The sequence below is a fragment of the Neophocaena asiaeorientalis genome, unplaced genomic scaffold, assembly GCF_003031525.2.
Source record: "Neophocaena asiaeorientalis asiaeorientalis breed wild unplaced genomic scaffold, Neophocaena_asiaeorientalis_V1.1 scaffold106, whole genome shotgun sequence".
Lineage (NCBI taxonomy): Eukaryota > Metazoa > Chordata > Mammalia > Artiodactyla > Phocoenidae > Neophocaena > Neophocaena asiaeorientalis.
The window spans coordinates 4,677,923-4,695,131 of NW_020172597.1; the positions used below are offsets into that span (position 1 = coordinate 4,677,923).

Genomic DNA, 17,209 nt, shown 5'->3' on the forward strand with positions numbered 1-17,209 from the left:
AAAAAAAAAAAAAAAAAAAAAAAAAAAAAAATAAACAAAATAACTTACTGTGATAAACGCCCACTTGACTTCAGGGGTAGAGAAACTAATTTATATTCTGAATGTACCTGTGGGTCACGTTTGTTTGTATGGGGGATTTTCAGCAGTTGAACTTGGCTTGAGCTTTCTCGGAGTGGCCTGTGCTCACAGGTGGATTTCCACTGAAAAATCATTCTTTCTCTTCCGCAGTCTAAAGGTAGTAGTTATCTGTACTATCTTAGATATAAAACAGAAGGAAGGAAAAAAATGAAATTATAAAGTCAAAAGTGGGGTATTTTGTGCATGTTTTGAGGGGATAATCTCATGGTTAAGCTTATCAGGTTTTAGTGCTGGGATCAGCCTGGTGTAAAACTAGTGCCCTCCTGGGGTATGGTGGGACTAGGCCAGTGCAGCAAGTCTGTCCTCCAGCTTGAACGCCGAAAAAATCCAGGATCAGGCGAGGGGTCACATAAACTGTGGAAGTTCAAATTCAGCACCTAGCTTTTCTGTATTTTGTTGGACTTTGACTTTTTTTTTTTATTGTGGTAAAAGGACACAATGAAATTTACCATCTTAACCATTTAAAAATGTACAGTTCAGTAGTGTATTTACATTGTTGTGAAACAGATATCCAGGACTTTTTAATCTTGCAGAACTGAAACTTTATACCCATAAAACCACCACCACCCGCTTTTCCCTCTCCCCAGACCTTGGTAATCACCATTCTACTTTCTGTTTCTCTGAGCACTCTAAGTACCTCACATAGGTGGACCCATACAGTATTTGTCTTTTTGTGCCTGGCTTATTTCGCTTAGCATAATGTTTTCAAGGTTCATCCATGTTGTAGCATGTGACAGGATTTCTTTCCTTATTCAGGCTGAATAATATTTCCTGTGTATGTGTACATACCACACTTTGTTTATCCATTCATCTGTCAGTGGGCATTTGGGTTGCTTTCATTTCTTGCCTATAGTGAATAATGCTGCAGTGAACAGGAATGTGGGCTTTGATTTTTATCCTACTTGGTTTAATTTTCAAGTTTGACATCAGAGCAGATGGTGGTGTTGACCAACTTTTTGTCACTAGACAGCTAGTCCTTCAGAGGTTAAAAATGGATTTGGGACTTCCCTGGTGGCGCAGTGGTTAAGAATCCACCTGCCAATGCAGGGGACATGGGTTCGATCCCTGGTCCGGGAAGATCCCACATGCCGCGGAGCAGCTAAGCCTGTGCGCCACAACTAGAGCCTGCGCTCTAGAGCCCGCAAGCCACAGCTACTGAAGCCTGTGCACTTAGAGCCCATGCTCTGCAACAAGTGAAGCCAACCGCAATGAAAAGCCCATGCACCACAATGAAGAGTAGCTCCTCCACCACTCGCCACAACTAGAGAAAGCCCGCGTACAGCAATGAAGACCCAATGCAGCCAAAAATAAATAAATAAGTAAATAAATTTATTTTTTTAAAAAGTGGGTTACTTTGAGGGATTCACTTGTAATTCAAGTTTTATGAGTAAGGAGAAAGAAGCTCAAGGAGGAAAGTCTTTTTTAATCTTCTATTGATGGCTAACTAAAAATTTCCTCCTGTGTACCCCTGAGAAAAGACTCCTAGACTGCTACCATCGTATCTCTTACATCAGATGCTTAGAATGATGTTCGGCATAAAATAGGTGCACGTTAAATATTTGAATGAATCAGATTCCTCTGCTTCAGAGTTAGTGTGAAGCAACATAGTGCCAAGTTTGAGTGAGAATGCAATCCAATAAAGTCCCTTTGTAAAACTTTTATTTTCCCTCTGCCTATGGCACACGAAGAAGGCATCTGCTTCTCTGACTACACTTCTGCCGGTGTAACATGGCTGACGTTTTAGTGTTTAGTCTGTGCCTTTCCAGAACTCAACAGCACTTACAACCAGACTTCCTCAGATATATCAGAGCCTCTTAGGTTGACATCTCAAAGTGTCTACCAGATTTTTTTAAAAATCCATATGTTCAAACCATCCAAACGTAAATAAAACTTATGAGAATACTCATAGGTGTTGTGGTCTCTCTGTGACTGGGACAAAGATGTTCCAAAAACAAGTAATTGAAGTTTGCTAGATGATATAATTCGTGATGTATTGGAGACATTGGCCCCAGTCGTTTTGGTCTGTGTTCTGCAAAAGCAATTTGTCTTTCATCTCAGCTTGGCCATCAGGCTCTCCTCATTCTTGAAAGCTCTGCATTGTCCATAAACCCAGATGGTGTTCAGCTGGAATTGAAGTTGGTTAAAAATCATACCAAAATGATCGTACACCAGGATGATTGTGTAAAATACTGTAGCAGAACTCTGGGAACAGTAATTAATAGACTTCTTGGCATTGAATTTTACCCTTCTAGACCTCTTCGAAAGGGGGGAAGAAGAAGCTCACTTTTGTCTTTTGGGGGGCAGATGGGGAGGCAGTAACGCTGAATCTTAAAGAAAAATCTGATCCTCCTTTAAGCTCCTTCCGTACATCCCATTTAGCCTTCAGTTAGCTGTAATTTAATGCTTAGGTCACTTTCTTTTAATCTCCAATTATATCTTTTCATTCTTCAATGCCTCCAGACTGGAAGATGACATTTCCACCCTTACAATCAAATCAGATAACCATTTAAATAAGAACTTGGAGGTAAAGGTTGGTGGACTGTTAAAAAATAGGTCCTGTGCTGTTTGAGCTCTTCCTGTAGAGCAGTGCTTCTCAGAATTTATTATCTATATGTGAACAACATAAGGGTCATGTTGAAATACAGATTTTGATTTAGGAGGTTTGGATTGGAGCCTGAGATTCTACATTTCTTTTGAGTTCCCAGATGATGCCATTGCTGGTCTAGGGACCTCACATGGAGCAACAAGGCTTTAAAGCAGTGGTCCTTAACCCCTCACTGTGGATTACAGCCACCAGGGTAGTTTTCAAAAAATGTGATGCCAGGACTCCACTCCCTAGAGTTCCTGATTCACTTAGTCTGGGGTAAAGCGCAGACATCTTGTTTTTCAAAAGCTCCCCCAGGTGATTCTGACATGTTGCCAAGGTTGAGAATCACTGCTTTCGAGAGGATAGAATCTTGACTTTGCCAGAGTGAGCGCCTGACTAGGTAGGCCTGCAAAAGATTTCTCATGATTGTTTGAGACTGTGGATGTTCTTTAGTGCAGCCTGAGACCCACTGACTTCTCTTTGGCTTTCAGCTCTCATTGAGTGAATTCAGACTTCTTGAAATTCAGCAATTTGAGTTGGCAGCGTTTTTTTTTTGTTTTGTTTTTGTTTTTTTTTTGTGGTACGCGGGCCTCTCACTGTTGTGGCCTCTCCCGTTGCGGAGCACAGGCTCCGGATGCGCAGGCTCAGCAGCCATGGCTCACGGGCCCAGCCGCTCTGCGGCATGTGGGATCTTCCCGGACCGGGGAACGAACCCGCGTCCCCTGCATCGGCAGGCGGACTCTCAACCACTGCGCCACCAGGAAGCCCCGTTGGCAGCATTTTTAAGTGTAGCTCTTTGGTTGTGGTCAAGAGCACGAGAATGTTCTGAGAGAATCTGCTCTTCTACCATGCTGACGTCACTTCCAAGAGTAAAATGTGTTAGTTGTTCTTCCACTTGGATTAGCATCGGGAGAAGAAGTTTAATGTTACTCATGTCAGTTGCATGGTTTCCAATGACAAGGGGAGCATTGACTTGAAAGCCAATTTACTGATAGTGAAGGGGCTCCCCTCTCCAATAAGCTTGTTGTAAACCCTTACATGTGACTGGAAAGCTAGGCTGAGATTATAGAAAACTGGGCTGTTGTCAGCGATAATGAGCCACACACACACATCTGAAGATCCTTTAAGATCTCAAGGTTTGGGGATCATGAGAAAGTTTCTCACAAAAGAAAAGGTTGGTGGGGCTTAGAGCAGAGCTTTTTGTAAATTTCTGCCTCATTTTACACATCATCAAGGTGGGGATGATATCCTTGACCTTTTCTTGTTTTTTCTTTTAATTAAAGAATAGTCTCATAGAAATTCTAAAAGTAATATTTTATTCTTTCAAGTTAGGGAAGGAGGTCTTTTTATTAGCTTTGGGCTTTAGTTAAGTAATCTTAGAACAGCCTTGTGGGAATTATATTAAATAACCAAGCCAAATGAGAGCACACTTGCAAGAGACCTAAATCTTGTGGTCATAATCTTTTTCTTTATGTATCATCCTGGGAGGCCTTCCAAAGGAATTATCATCCCTAGTATTCTCTTTGGCATTTCTGTTTAACATCATCATTTTGTGTGATATGCCACACAAGAAAGAAGACCAGTGATTGATTTCTGTAGTTAAATGTTTTTTTAAAAATCCCTTTAGAATCTGGCCCCAATCCAGCGTTCCCTTTCCTACTGTTCCCCTCTGTACTAAGGTCATACATCGAAAACTTAAATAGGCCAGGTTTTTTGTCTCTGTGCTTCTGTGCATGCTGTTTCTTCTGTCTGAATAACATACTTTTCCAGCAAGCAGATTTGCAGTATCCCTAGATATAATTGAGATTCAGCCCCTCTGTGGAACATTTGCCAGTTCCTCTCGCTCACTCCAGCGCCCCACACCTCCCATTGCCAGCTGGTCATTTCTTTTCCGTGTGGGATTTTACACCCCCATTCTAGTATAGGATAGGGGATTATAATGTTCTTATGTGATAGTCTCTAACAATTAAACTATTTGGCTATTCAAAGGTAAGAATATATTCGCATCTTCCGCATAGTAGTAGGTATCATACATTTGCTGTTAGTTGAGTTGCATGAAGTAATAAATGAAAGAGGAGGAGAAAAAATAAGAATAGTATGTGTCCTGCTGTCTCCTTTTGGTGAAACTTTAATAAACTGGACTTCTAAGCCTCTACCACTCCAGGGTTAGGTTTTTAGAGGCTTATGGAAAATGCTGATACCTAATTTGGAAAAGGAAAAGATGAAAAATTAGTGTTGGAAATTTGTAGAGGTGAGTGGTAGCCAAGCAGCTTGTTGGGTTTGGGTGGAGTAATTAGACGTCTTGGGACTTCCCTGGCGGTGCAGTGGTTAGGACTCCATGCTTCCACTGCAGGGGGCATGGGTTCAATCCCTGGTCGGGGAACTAAGATCCTGCATGCTGCCCGGCATGACCAAATAAATAAGTAAGTAAGTAAGTAAGATGTCTCGGTGTACATTTTATCCTAATAGTTGCTCTTCTGTATTCATAAAATAGAGTCTGGAAAGGCTGGTGATGTTTTTCCAAAATGCCCCACTGCCTTCTTTGATGTATAGTTGAGGTTTTCTGTTGGTCTTGGAAAAGAAAGTTCACTGATGCATGTTAATTATACCAGATCTCAAATAAGAGCTGCTTCCTCCGTAATGTGATGATGTAAATTCCCAGGTGAGCATATTGAGTCACATTTCAGACCACTTATAGAATCAATCATTTGACACCTAGTCCCAGTAGGGATTTTGCTGATTTTAGCTAATCTCTGCCTTTGCACCTTTCTCTTCATTGCAGCTCTGAAACCCAAAATTGATTTTTATTTCTAGAATTGCATCCATCATTGGCCATGTGTTTAAATACCAGTAGTATCAAAATAAAATGAAAAAGCGCTTAAACTGCAAGTAATTGAGTAGTGCTAATCGAAAATCCCTTTCCTAAATCCTATCCACAGTAAAGTTAAATGGTTTCTCCCCAGCTTAGTCTTGTTTGTTAAGAAAAAATTGACCGGGCTATTCCTAAATGACAGCTGATATATTCACCCTCACCCTTTTTCCATACTCTTCTACTCCCACCCCCACCCCCAAGCAGATTTTGGAGACAAGGCCTTTGCTGCTGTGATGGGAAAGGAGCTCCTCCCCAATTTCTGGTGTCACATTAGTGCAAAGGTCAGAAATAGGCAGTGCCGGGCTTCCCTGGTGGTGCAGTGGTTGAGAGTCCGCCTGCCGATGCAGGGGACACGGGTTCGTGCCCCAGTCCGGGAGGATCCCACATGCCGCGGAGCGGCTGGGCCCCGTGAGCCATGGCCGCTGAACCTGCGCGTCTGGAGCCTGTGCTCCACAACGGGAGAGGCCACAACAGTGAGAGGCCCGTGTACTGCAAAACAAAAAAAGGCAATAGGCAGTGCCACATTGGCTGATGAGAACAGTCACTGTGGTCAGGTGCTGCTGGCACTTGCCCTTGCAGTCCTTGATTAGAAGGAAGAACTAGAGGAAAATCCCTAAGACAAAAATCTCATTTTAACCTGCATGCAAGCTGGTAAACTTTCTTGGGTGAGGGGAAGACACGTATAATACATCTCTATATTGTGCTGGCAAAGAATCTGGTATTGTTTGGGGCCACTTTTCATGAGGGCACTGTTAGAAGCCATCATAAGTTTATCCTGAAACCCTTTGTTTGAAGCTCTGCCTTGGTTAAGAAGTATTTTGCCTCTAGAGCTTGTATTTTGTTAATTTCATTTGTACTTCCTCTCCTGCCATATTTTCTGAAAGGAGGGACTAAATCAATCAGACTGTTTCATGCTGCCTGTCATACCCTGTTGATTATTCCTACCATTTATGTACCTGTTGTTACTCATTTCAGAAAGATTTCCGAGTACAGGAACTCCCACTGGCTCGTATTAAGAAGATTATGAAACTGGATGAAGATGTGAAGGTGAATTCACATTCATTTTCATTATTCATATTGAAAGTAAAACGATGGGAAAATTATTGCTCATTTCTCTAGAGCTCAAAGTCTAATTAAACAAAAACGAAAATAATATTGTCTGTTGCTTTTTTATTTGGATTCTCTCTAAAATTGTTATGTGAGCTAAAATTGAACAGTTTTAATTGTTGTATGGTCTTCTCTGAAAATTGGGGATATCCTGTTTTCCAGATGTTGAAAAGATGCTGAGTATTTGCTTTCTGAATCGCCCGATTCTTTCCACTGTGTAATGTGAGCGTGTGTCATCACATCAGCGGGACAGTGGCGTCTTCCTAGCATCTTATTGCAATCTCTAGTGTGTTGATCTGAGCTCTAAGAAATGTTTGATAATGATATTGCACTTGTTCTAACTTTTCAATCTGTAAGTTGTTTCACATGATTTATACTTGTGAGAAGATTTACTTGGGGGTGGCCTTTTCTGTATTCCTAGGAGTCCACATCCTGTTACAGTTCTCACAGGAAAAGAGCAACTGTCTCTCTTTCCACTCAAAATTGATAGTCTCTTGTATTTGTGTGGAAAGCTAACAGTTTACCACAGTTTTCCCTTTTATTAGCTAACTTCTTCCTCATGGTAACCCTGAGAGATTTGATAGGATAAGAATTGTTAGTTTCACCATTCTATAGACATGGAAATAGACACAAAGAGGTTAAAAGTGTCTCACCCAGCATAGAAGAACCGAGATCCCAAATCTCACCTCCTACTTTCTTAACTACAGAGCTCTTCCCGTGGCTATATCCTGCATAGACCACCTCACCAAGGGTTCAGAGCTTTGTTTGACCAAGAGTTTGAACTTTGAATTCAGACTTGGCAAAGGCAGCTTGCATTACTTGAGCACTTACTGTGTGCCAGGCCTTGTGCTGGGTGCTTTTATATATATTATCTCATTTGATTCCCACAGCAACCCTGGAAGGTTGTTATCCTCTTTTTCACTATGTGAAAAATAAAGCCCAAAAGGATGGGAAGCCAGAGATTTTCCCTAAATCCGTTGGCTCTCATACTCATTATCTTTCCCCACATTGTCTCCCTTTGGATTAGAACCTAAATCCTACCACTTACTGGCTCTATGGACATAGGCAAATCACTTCATCTCTCCTAAACCCTAGTTTCTCTGAAAGGCTATTATGAGAGAAAGAAAGTGCATGGTAGGTGCTAGATAAATATCCTTTTTTCCCTCTTCCCTTCTTCTGTCTGCTACCTGCTTTGTCCCTACTCGTGGATTTATTTTACCTTGGAATCTTATAAGGCTACCACCTTCTTGTTTTCTAGCCCTTGCCCCATAGCCCAAGAGTAGGACATGAGGTAAGGGACGAACTGACTGGTTTGAATGACTTGCTGGTGATTGACAGGGAGGGCCTACGTCTGTTACAGATGATCAGTGCAGAAGCCCCTGTGCTGTTTGCCAAGGCGGCCCAGATTTTTATCACTGAGTTGACTCTTCGAGCCTGGATCCACACAGAGGATAACAAGCGCCGGACTCTTCAGGTAATATTGTAGAAAATTAGGCAAGAGCTGCCTTTGCCTTCTTCTGTTGCATGGCTTTGGACCAAAGTTTTTGTTTTTCCTTAGGACTCTGTCAAGCTGATATGTTTAACTGGCATCTTCCTCTACTGCTGGGAGGCAGGCAGACCATATAGCCAAGATAGTCTTTATTTCCCCACCAAGAATCTTAATTTCCAACTCTCCTGTTTTTCACAGCTCAGTGACTGAACTTTGTACTTGGTGAGCTCTCACTATAAACAGAGGCTAAAGTGGTATTTATCTATTTCCAGATCTAAACAACTTCTGGTTGGAAGCCTTGAGAGACTGCAGAAAAGAACAGTCCCAGGAAGAATAGTCTCACTAACCTCATTAGCCTTTTTGTTCCTTCCCTACTTTCCCGGGAATCCTTTTCTTCTTCTTTCATGTTTCCTTTTTTATTTTAATCCAGCAAATCAGCATTCATGTTGTATGAGGACCCCTTGGTCATTGGCTCTAGAGGCCCTCCGCTCAACATCCAGGCCCTAGTTGTTAGAGGAAAGGTTTCCCAGACATAAGAGGAAGGGTGTGACAGATACAAGAGTGACAGTATTTTAACAACAAAGCCAAGGAAGTAAATTATGCTTTCTGTTTCCCTTTATCTCCAAAATTGAAAATTCATGCTTTTATTCATTTATCTTACAGATATTAAATGAATACCCACAATGTGCCAAGCACTGTTCTAGGCCCTGGGGACTAATACACAAAACAGACAAAAATTCCTACCCTTGGGGAGTCTATATTCTAGTGCAGCCAGACATTGAAAACTTATTTTATGCTGTCTTGAAGGAAGTCTGTGAATTTAGAGAGATCCAATTAAAGCTACCTTCAAGATCAATTCAGATTAAAAAGTAAAATGGGCAAAGCACTTGAACAGGCCCTTCAAAACAGAAGATACCCAGATGACCAATAAGCATGTAAAAAGGTATACAACATCATTTGTCATCTGGGAAATACAGATTAAAACCACAATGAGATACTGGTTTACACCCACTACAATGGCTAAAATAAAAAAGACTGACAATACCAAGTGTTGACAAGGAAGTGAAGTGACTGAAACGTTTATTGCTGGTCAGAATGTAAGGTGCGATCACCTTGGAAAACTATTTGGCACTTTCTAATAAAGTTAAACATGTTCCTTATCCTAAGACCCAGCCATACCACTCCTATGTGTACACCCAAGTGTGGACATTGTTGTATTGGAATGTTCATAACAACCTTGTTTATAATAGCCAAAAACTGGAAACAGCTCAAATATCCATCAAGATGTAAATATATTAACAAATTGATATATTCATAAAATGGATTACTACTCAACAATAAAAGAAGCAAACTGTTTATTCCTACAACAACATGGATGAATCTCAATAATATTAAGCAAAAGAAACCAGAGGAAAAAATTACGTAGCACGTACACCATATACTGTCACCATCTGTGATGATAGAAATCAGAGTTGTTGTTGCCTCAGATTGGTAGGGGAAGGAAGTTGACTGGAAAGGGATAGAAGGAAACTTTGTCTGTTCTTATCTGGGTGATAGCTACCTGGGTGCATATATTTATTCAAATTCATCAAGCTGTGTACTTAAGATTTCTGTATTTTTTTTACTAAATACGATAATCAGTAAAATACTAGCATTAAAAAAGCCAAAATAAAAATGTTAAAAAGACCCATTTAAGTATATCTGTTTCCAAAATTCTGTAGAACACTTTGGTGTATGTTTGGAGGTGATTTTTTTTTTCTCCCCCTCATTCTATCCATTGATGAGCCATTTGGGTAGCTTGAGTAGGTGACATCATCAAGAACATGATACTACATCGTACTAATCTTAAATGAGACCTGGCAGCCTTAAGATGTGCCCTGCTTCGGTTGGGAGGGTTTATTATCAAGCTGGTGGCTGGCAAGAAGGGTGGACTGGAGTTTTGCATTTCAATGGCTTGGGGCCATCACAAAGACAAGGGAAGGAAAATTTCCATCCCCTCCTATTTTGTCTGATGAGTCACCTTCTTTTAAGATGTGATATATAGGTCTTGCTAAAGATTTCTGTTAGCATGTTGACTTTTCCCTCCAACATTTTATTATGTTGGAAAAGTCAACATGCTAACGCACAAAAAAATTTGAACATAAGCAGAGTTTACAGTGAACACCTGTATACTGACCGCCTAGATCCTACCGTTAACATTTTACTTGTTTTGTTCCCATGTCTGTCTTTCTCTCTATCCATCAAGTCATCTATTTGTTTTTTGAAGATGCACAGCCACCATTGCTGCTCCAAAGTCAGTTTATTTATTTGTTTTTATTTTTAATTTATTTTTGGCTGCACTGTGTCTTCATTGCTGTGCGTGGGCAAGTGGGGGCTACTCTTCGTTGCAATGCGTGGGCTTCTCATTGCGGTGGCTTGTTGCAGAGCGTGGGCTCTAGGCACGTGGGCTTCAGTAGTTGTGGCACGTGGGCTCTAGAGCACAGGCTCAGTAGTTGTGGCACACAGGCTTAGTTGTTCCGTGGCATGTGGGATCTTCCCGGACCAGGGCTTTAACCCGTGTCCCCTGCATTGACAGGCGGATTCTTAACTACTGCGCCATCAGGGAAGTCCCCAAGTCATCTATTTTTATATGCATTTAAAAGTTTACATTCCCCTGAACACTTCAACATATGTCTCACTCACCATAGTTCACTATTTTTTTCTGTTTTTTCCTTTGCTTTAAAATTGTCATACAGTGAAGTACACAGATCTTAAGTATACATAGTGTGTTGGTTTTTAATTAAAAATCTTTTAATTTTATTATTTAAAGAAAGGGAATGTCACTCTTAGAAAGAACGCCATCAGAGCAGACCGTGGTTTCAGTAGCATTAGTCAGCTGACTTGGTCTCTACCCACCCTGCCTCTGTTCTAGTGACTTCAGGCTTCCAGTGTTCATGTCATGTGGAACAAGATTTAAACTGTGGATTTGACATTGTGATTTTGAATTTCAAAATAAAAATTGTAGCCTTGTAGGAACTAACATATATAGATCCAATGACTAGAAAATATTGCAAAAAGTTATTGAATTAGGATTTCAGCAAAGAGATTCAAAATAGATTATAACTACTTGTGAACCAAAGAGCCAAAATATTATTTAGGGGCTTAAAAAGTTATAAGGTTGAATGATAGTCTAACCTTGCTAACCACAGAATGACCAGAAACGTGTCAGTTAAGATTGCTAGATTTGTACAGATGTATCTGGAGGATGATAATTTAGGATCCAGCGGAAGTGGTAATAGTTGGAGCCTCAAATATACAGTTTGTAGAGCATGAGCTACATTTATCTCTTTTTTGTCAGTGTTTGTCCATCAAGTCTGATCATTTGAAGTTTATAAGAGTTTGGTTGTACTACTTTTGGCCTGTAGGCTTGGCCATGGGTATTTAATTTGGCTTAGAAGTCATCATCTTACCTTACTTGTAACTTGGAGAGTAGAAAGCCAGGTGAACTAGTTTCTCCCCAGGCTAATTTTTCACTCTGCTTTTCTTTGTTACAGAGGAATGATATCGCCATGGCAATTACAAAATTTGATCAGTTTGACTTTCTCATCGATATTGTTCCAAGAGATGAGCTGAAACCACCAAAGCGTCAGGTGAGCTGGGAAGGCATTGCTGCTGCTGACTAGAGAGTGCCTTGCATCCTGGTGTCAGATACGCTCCTTTTCCTCTCGCAGCACAAGTCATTTGCTCTTCTTTTGCTTTTCTTTCTGTAGACCAGATCCACCCTTAACATCTCCTCCTGTTACTCATTTAGGGATGCTTTTAACTCAGTGCCTCTGAGGTGGAATTTCAGTGAAAACAGACAAAATGAAAATGAAAGACTTTAGTTACAACAGTAAAGTGAAGCTCATTTCGAGGTATCCTAGGAAGTCTGTCAGAGTTCTTAATCTGGGATGGGAGAGCAAGTTACAGATTTTAGATTTCCAAGAAACAGCTTCTGTGTGTGCATAGTGGTGTCTGGAGTGAGTGGACTGGGTTTTCTCTTAGTCTAGATTGTGGTTCTCTGCACAGTGCGCTGGCTGCACATTAGAATCACCTGTTAGGGTTTAAAAACTACCAGTCCCTAGGCCCCGCCCCCTACACCAGCTGAATCAGAATCTGCGAGGGGGAGGCCCAGGCATTAGTGCTTTTTAAAGCTCTCCGGATGCTTTTAATGTGTAACCATATTTGAGAACCACCACTTAAGCAACCTTTCTAAGCAGTCATGAGAAAGAATGTGAGTGTCTGCCTTTCCTGCTCTTCTGTCTGCTCCTCTCCAGAGGTCACACCATTGTTTTTCAGCACTTTGGGTGCGTAAAGCTCTTAATTGCAATTGTGATAGACCCCTCTCCTGTATAGCTCATCATTTTAGGCATGCAGATTGCATGACTCACTAGATGTAGTAGAGATGCTTGGGGAATAGTGGCAGAGTCTGGCAGGAGCAAAGCTGAGCCTTGATCTGCTTTCTCTGTTTTGTTAATAAAATTTTAAGCGTTTTTAATGAATTAATTCATAGTGTATTGTCCTTAGAAACAGGAGCCATTCAGTGACGACCAGTCTCCTGTGCCGTCTCACGTTAACAGCGAGTAGGAGAGTGTAGGAGAAGTGGGCATCTTAAACACCCTTTGTAATCCCGACCCTGCCTGAGGGTCTTTGGGTTAGCAAGCCCTCTGCACCTCCTTCCTAGAGCGGGGTGCCTCACTGCGTCTTCGTTCTTTCTGGGCAGTCTTTGCTACTGTAAACATCCTTGACTGGAAGCTGTAAGGCGTTCCAGGGAGCTTTCAGTCGGATGTTTACAGCGGCAGGCTGCCACGGTCGTCCCGCTGTGCATCGCCTTTGAAACATTGCAGGTTTGTGCCCACGGCTCAGTTCCTCCTCTTAGTGCTTCCCTCCTCTCTGAGAAGTCACCACAACAAGAACTCAGACCACTTCACTTCCTTCAGAACAGTTGATAGCATTCACCCATTCTCCTTGTTGGAATTTGTTTCAGAAGCCCCCTTTAGACCAAGGTGGTGAGCTCTGTGACAAAATCAGGCCTTGCTCGGGCTCCTTGCACCAACTCCTGCTTGTTCCCTGGGGCTGCCTGCCGAGCCAGCTGGCTAGAGAGAATGGTCGTGTCCTCTCCCTTCCTCCAGCGTCCTCAGTGCTTGACTCTCTTAGGGTGTCAGAGAGCTCCTTGTTACATCCTAGCCTGACTCAGAATGCTATGATCCATCTCCTTTAAAGTGTGTCTAGCTGAAACAGCTCAGTTTCTGAACTGAACAGGTTCAGTTCTTTGCAGGTGTTCAGGCCATTGATAGGCATCCTATTCGGGAGAGCTACTGCCTGGCCTTTGAAAGGTTGAGATTGCTGAAAGCTGGCCTGAAATTCTAAGATAGCACTTTTAATCCGCTGTAGACATGATGTTTTCCCAAGCTCCAAATTGGCTGGCACCTTCCTTAAGTCCTTTAAAAGCGCCTACTCTCCAGAACTCACCCTTTCTGAAGGAGGGAGCAGTTCATTCTTGCTACTGAAGCAAATGTGCTTTTTTCCAGTCTGGGGCTGGCTGCACAGCACTGTGGTGATGGCTCTAGGATGTGAGGCTGCTTGTTCTCTGGCGTTGTCTGTCAGACTCTACTTCTGAAGAGATTCTAAGAGCAGGCACTCTGGTTGGGGAGGCCACTGCTAAAGCTGGGCAAGCGCCCCATTCTGGATTGATCCAGTCATTCAGAGATTGTTCTAGCACAGGGGGTGATTTCCCACTGCTCGGGAAAGAACCGAGCCAGAAATACTGAGTTGTGCATCTAAGGCCCTTGACTTCTCTGAGGTGCGTGGGGATGTCTTCTTGTTCTTTGGGGAAGCGAGACTACTCAGGCAGAAGATAGTTGAGGCCTGACTTCTGCCCCACTAAGACTGTGAGTTGAAAGTTCCTGCACACTGAAATGTCATTTCCTCTTCACCCATTTCTTTAAACCAATCATAATCACTCCCTTGCTAGCTTGACCTCCATTGGCGGAATGAGTATTCATAATGCAGAAGAAGCTTAGATATGCCTCCTTCCATTCCAGTGATTTGAGAGCTGTCATGCCTGTCCTCACAACACAAACCTTGGTGCCTCTATTTGATACTCACAGAAGTGTCCTAGACACTGCCTAGTTCATAAACAGTTTAAGAGCATACAGTAGGCATCATAGGAGAAGCTCTTTACATGTTCTCACAGCTTTGGCAAGGGATATTTTAGCTTCTGAAAGTGGTACTTAAAGGGTTTGCTATTTGTCTGGCAAAAAGACCATATTCACTTGCAGATTAGCTACAGTCAAGGATAACTGGAGACAGAAGAGTGACAGGTCAGGGCTGGTAAATGCCAGTGGCTCCCTACTCCCTAAGACTTCCTACAAGTTAGTTCTAGGGGTCTTAGTCCTCTGTACCCTCTCATCACCCAAGAGCTTTTCCAAGTTAGTTTGGATTTCAGTGGTTGATGTTTCTTATAGAATGGGAAGGGAGTTCTGAGTGGAAAATAAATTCATTGAACCTATTTCAGGAGCCTTGAAAAGAGCAGTTGGTCTTGGTTTCTTCGCTAAGGAGGGTGTCAGTATTATCCCTGTCACAGCCAAGATCAAGTTGACTGGCTGACCTTTATTTATAATGGTGAGAAGTTGGAGTTGAAGTGGAGGTGATGTTGTCACAGTTAAGTTGTTCTGGAAACTGAGACCTAGATGAACATAAAAGGGGACCTCCTTTTTCTTCTTCCTCGGCATGATCATGTCCAGGGTTCAAACTGTTTGGGCCTGAAGCACAGAATACATTAACTTAGAAAGCTGGTTCATGTTTGAGGACTAGCTTAGAAACCCAGAATGTTACAAGTGTCTGCCTAGACTGGGTGAATGGCCATTAGGGAACCTTGTCATGCAGAGATCCAAGTTCCTCAGGGGCTAGATATCAGGAGTCCTAGTTTTAGTATCCTGGGCCCCCAGTTACCGGGCAAGCAAAAGAATACCCAACCCCGTTCTTTAGCGGACAGGCGTGTCTCCTGCACTACGGCCACAGAATCCTAGAGGTAGCAAGAAATTAGGGATTCTTTTCTATTGCTAACAACTGTTGGGTTCAAGAGAATTTTTCATACTCCCAACTTGGGTTAAAAAAAGTACTTTCCTACCTCCGGTTGTCTGCCTGGCTGTATGAATCCATTCAGCAACTGCTTATTGAGTGCCTGCAAGGAGACAGGTGGTAGCGACAGTGGGGAGGGAGCAAGAGAGAGTGAGGCTTTGCCTTCATAGGGCTTTCATTCTAGCAGGGAAAGTAGTAGAATTTTCCAAGCAAGTACAAAACAAGTGTAATGAGAAACGGACTGTGGAAGCACAGATTGGGGATGGGGTCAGTACCAACTTTGTAAATGTCACTCTGGAGAGCTTTGGTCCACAGGGTCTCTATACCTTGAAGAAGTGTCTTCTTTTCCTCTTTCCTTGAACCTGGCAAACTTAGTCCAGAACATGGAAGTGAGTAAATTTAGCTGATATTTTGCTCAACAAGCCCAAGTGGTTGTATGTTTCTGTTGTTTTTGTTGTCCCAGGCAGGGCACCATGTGTCGCAGGGCCCTCCGGAGCAGACGCCGATCTGTGTCAGTGGTCAGGGGCCGGCCAACCCTGGACCCTCAGGCTGTAACCATGCCGTAGTGTGTGTAAACATCCTACACTCTCAGCTGTGAGCTCGAGGTGGCTGGGAGAGGGTTGTTTACTCCTTCTGCCATGGAAAACGTCAGCTGAAGAAGGAACGGTCTCTTCACCCAGCAGATCGGCCAGAGGCCACCCCACTGGAGGGCTGTCCCTCAGGCCCCCTGGGTTGCGCTTCTGTGGCTAAGTACCACCAAACCAGATGTGATGCTGGATGGACATGGCCTCAGTGACCACAGAGCTCTCGACATGCTCTGAAAAGCTGGGCTCTTGCCTACCAGTGTTCTTGATCCTGACATTTGATTCTGAAATTCCAGTCCAGAAAAAGCCCTGTTTCCCTTTCCCCTGCTCGTTCCCTCCTGAGGTGGTGGGAACGAAATACAGAGAGTGCTGCCTATTTGGGAGATTGGGATCCAGCCTGAGAGCATGGTATTTGGGGTGCTTGCCGTTAGCACTCTTCTCAGGTCATAGGCCTTGACGGCATTTACTGTCGAGCACTGCTAGTGCGTGGTTTTTAGTTACAGTAATTATTTGCCCATTTGCAACTCATCACGCAGTGGGTGATTACTCTGTACTTCAGAAAATTGGCTGTATGTTTTGTGAAGCCTATGGAATCTGTTATTTTTAGTGTGATTTAGCACAACTGGTCTCTTCGAATTCCACTTTCTCTTGGCTTCAGATGTGGAGAGCTCAGCGTTCAGCAGGCAACTGCACAGAGCCCATTTGGGGGAAGAGTGGAAATTCACTGTGGCAGCTGCTGAGCCGGTTCTTTTCCTCTTACCTGCCCCTCCTTGTGCCCCACAGGAGGAGGTGCGTCAATCTGTGACTCCTGCCGAGCCCGTCCAGTACTACTTCACGCTGGCTCAGCAGCCCACTGCCGTCCAGGTCCAGGGACAGCAGCAAGGCCAGCAGACCACCAGCTCCACAACCACCATCCAGCCCGGGCAGATCATCATTGCACAGCCTCAGCAGGGCCAGGTCTGTGAACCGCGGAGGGTGCCGGCCCAGCCAGACAGCACCTTTTAGGTTTGGGATGGGCAAAGTGTGACTGGGGCAGAGGGGCGGTCAGATCACCCGGTCCTGTAGAGGACTGGATTTGAATTCTGGACACCTGGGCTTTTCCCCAGATTCAGCCATTGAGGTGATGTGTCACCTGATCTCTCTGGACCCTGGTTTCCTTGTGGGTCATATGAGGAAAGTGCAGTGAGCAAGACATTCTCCAGGATCCCTAAAAAGTTTTAGGAGGAAAAAAATCTTTATATTGCCCCCATGAAGAATAGTGACATCTTTTTTTTTTTTTTTTTTTTTTTTTTTTTTTTGGGGGCCGTGGGCCTCTCCCTGTCGGGGCCCCC

General features: G+C 43.1%; 1 protein-coding gene across 5 annotated transcripts in view; it reads left to right on the forward strand.

Annotated features, from left to right (window-relative positions):
- Positions 1–17,209, forward strand: part of NFYC (nuclear transcription factor Y subunit gamma) — a 64,441-nt gene that overhangs the window by 34,874 nt on the left and 12,358 nt on the right. For all 5 annotated transcript variants that reach the window (XM_024738767.1, XM_024738762.1, XM_024738766.1 and 2 more), the window contains exons 3-6: positions 6,573–6,644; positions 8,065–8,178; positions 11,727–11,822; positions 16,662–16,835. In XM_024738767.1, coding sequence (XP_024594535.1) covers positions 6,573–6,644; positions 8,065–8,178; positions 11,727–11,822; positions 16,662–16,835 — 456 coding nt within the window. The remainder of the gene's footprint in view (positions 1–6,572; positions 6,645–8,064; positions 8,179–11,726; positions 11,823–16,661; positions 16,836–17,209) is intronic.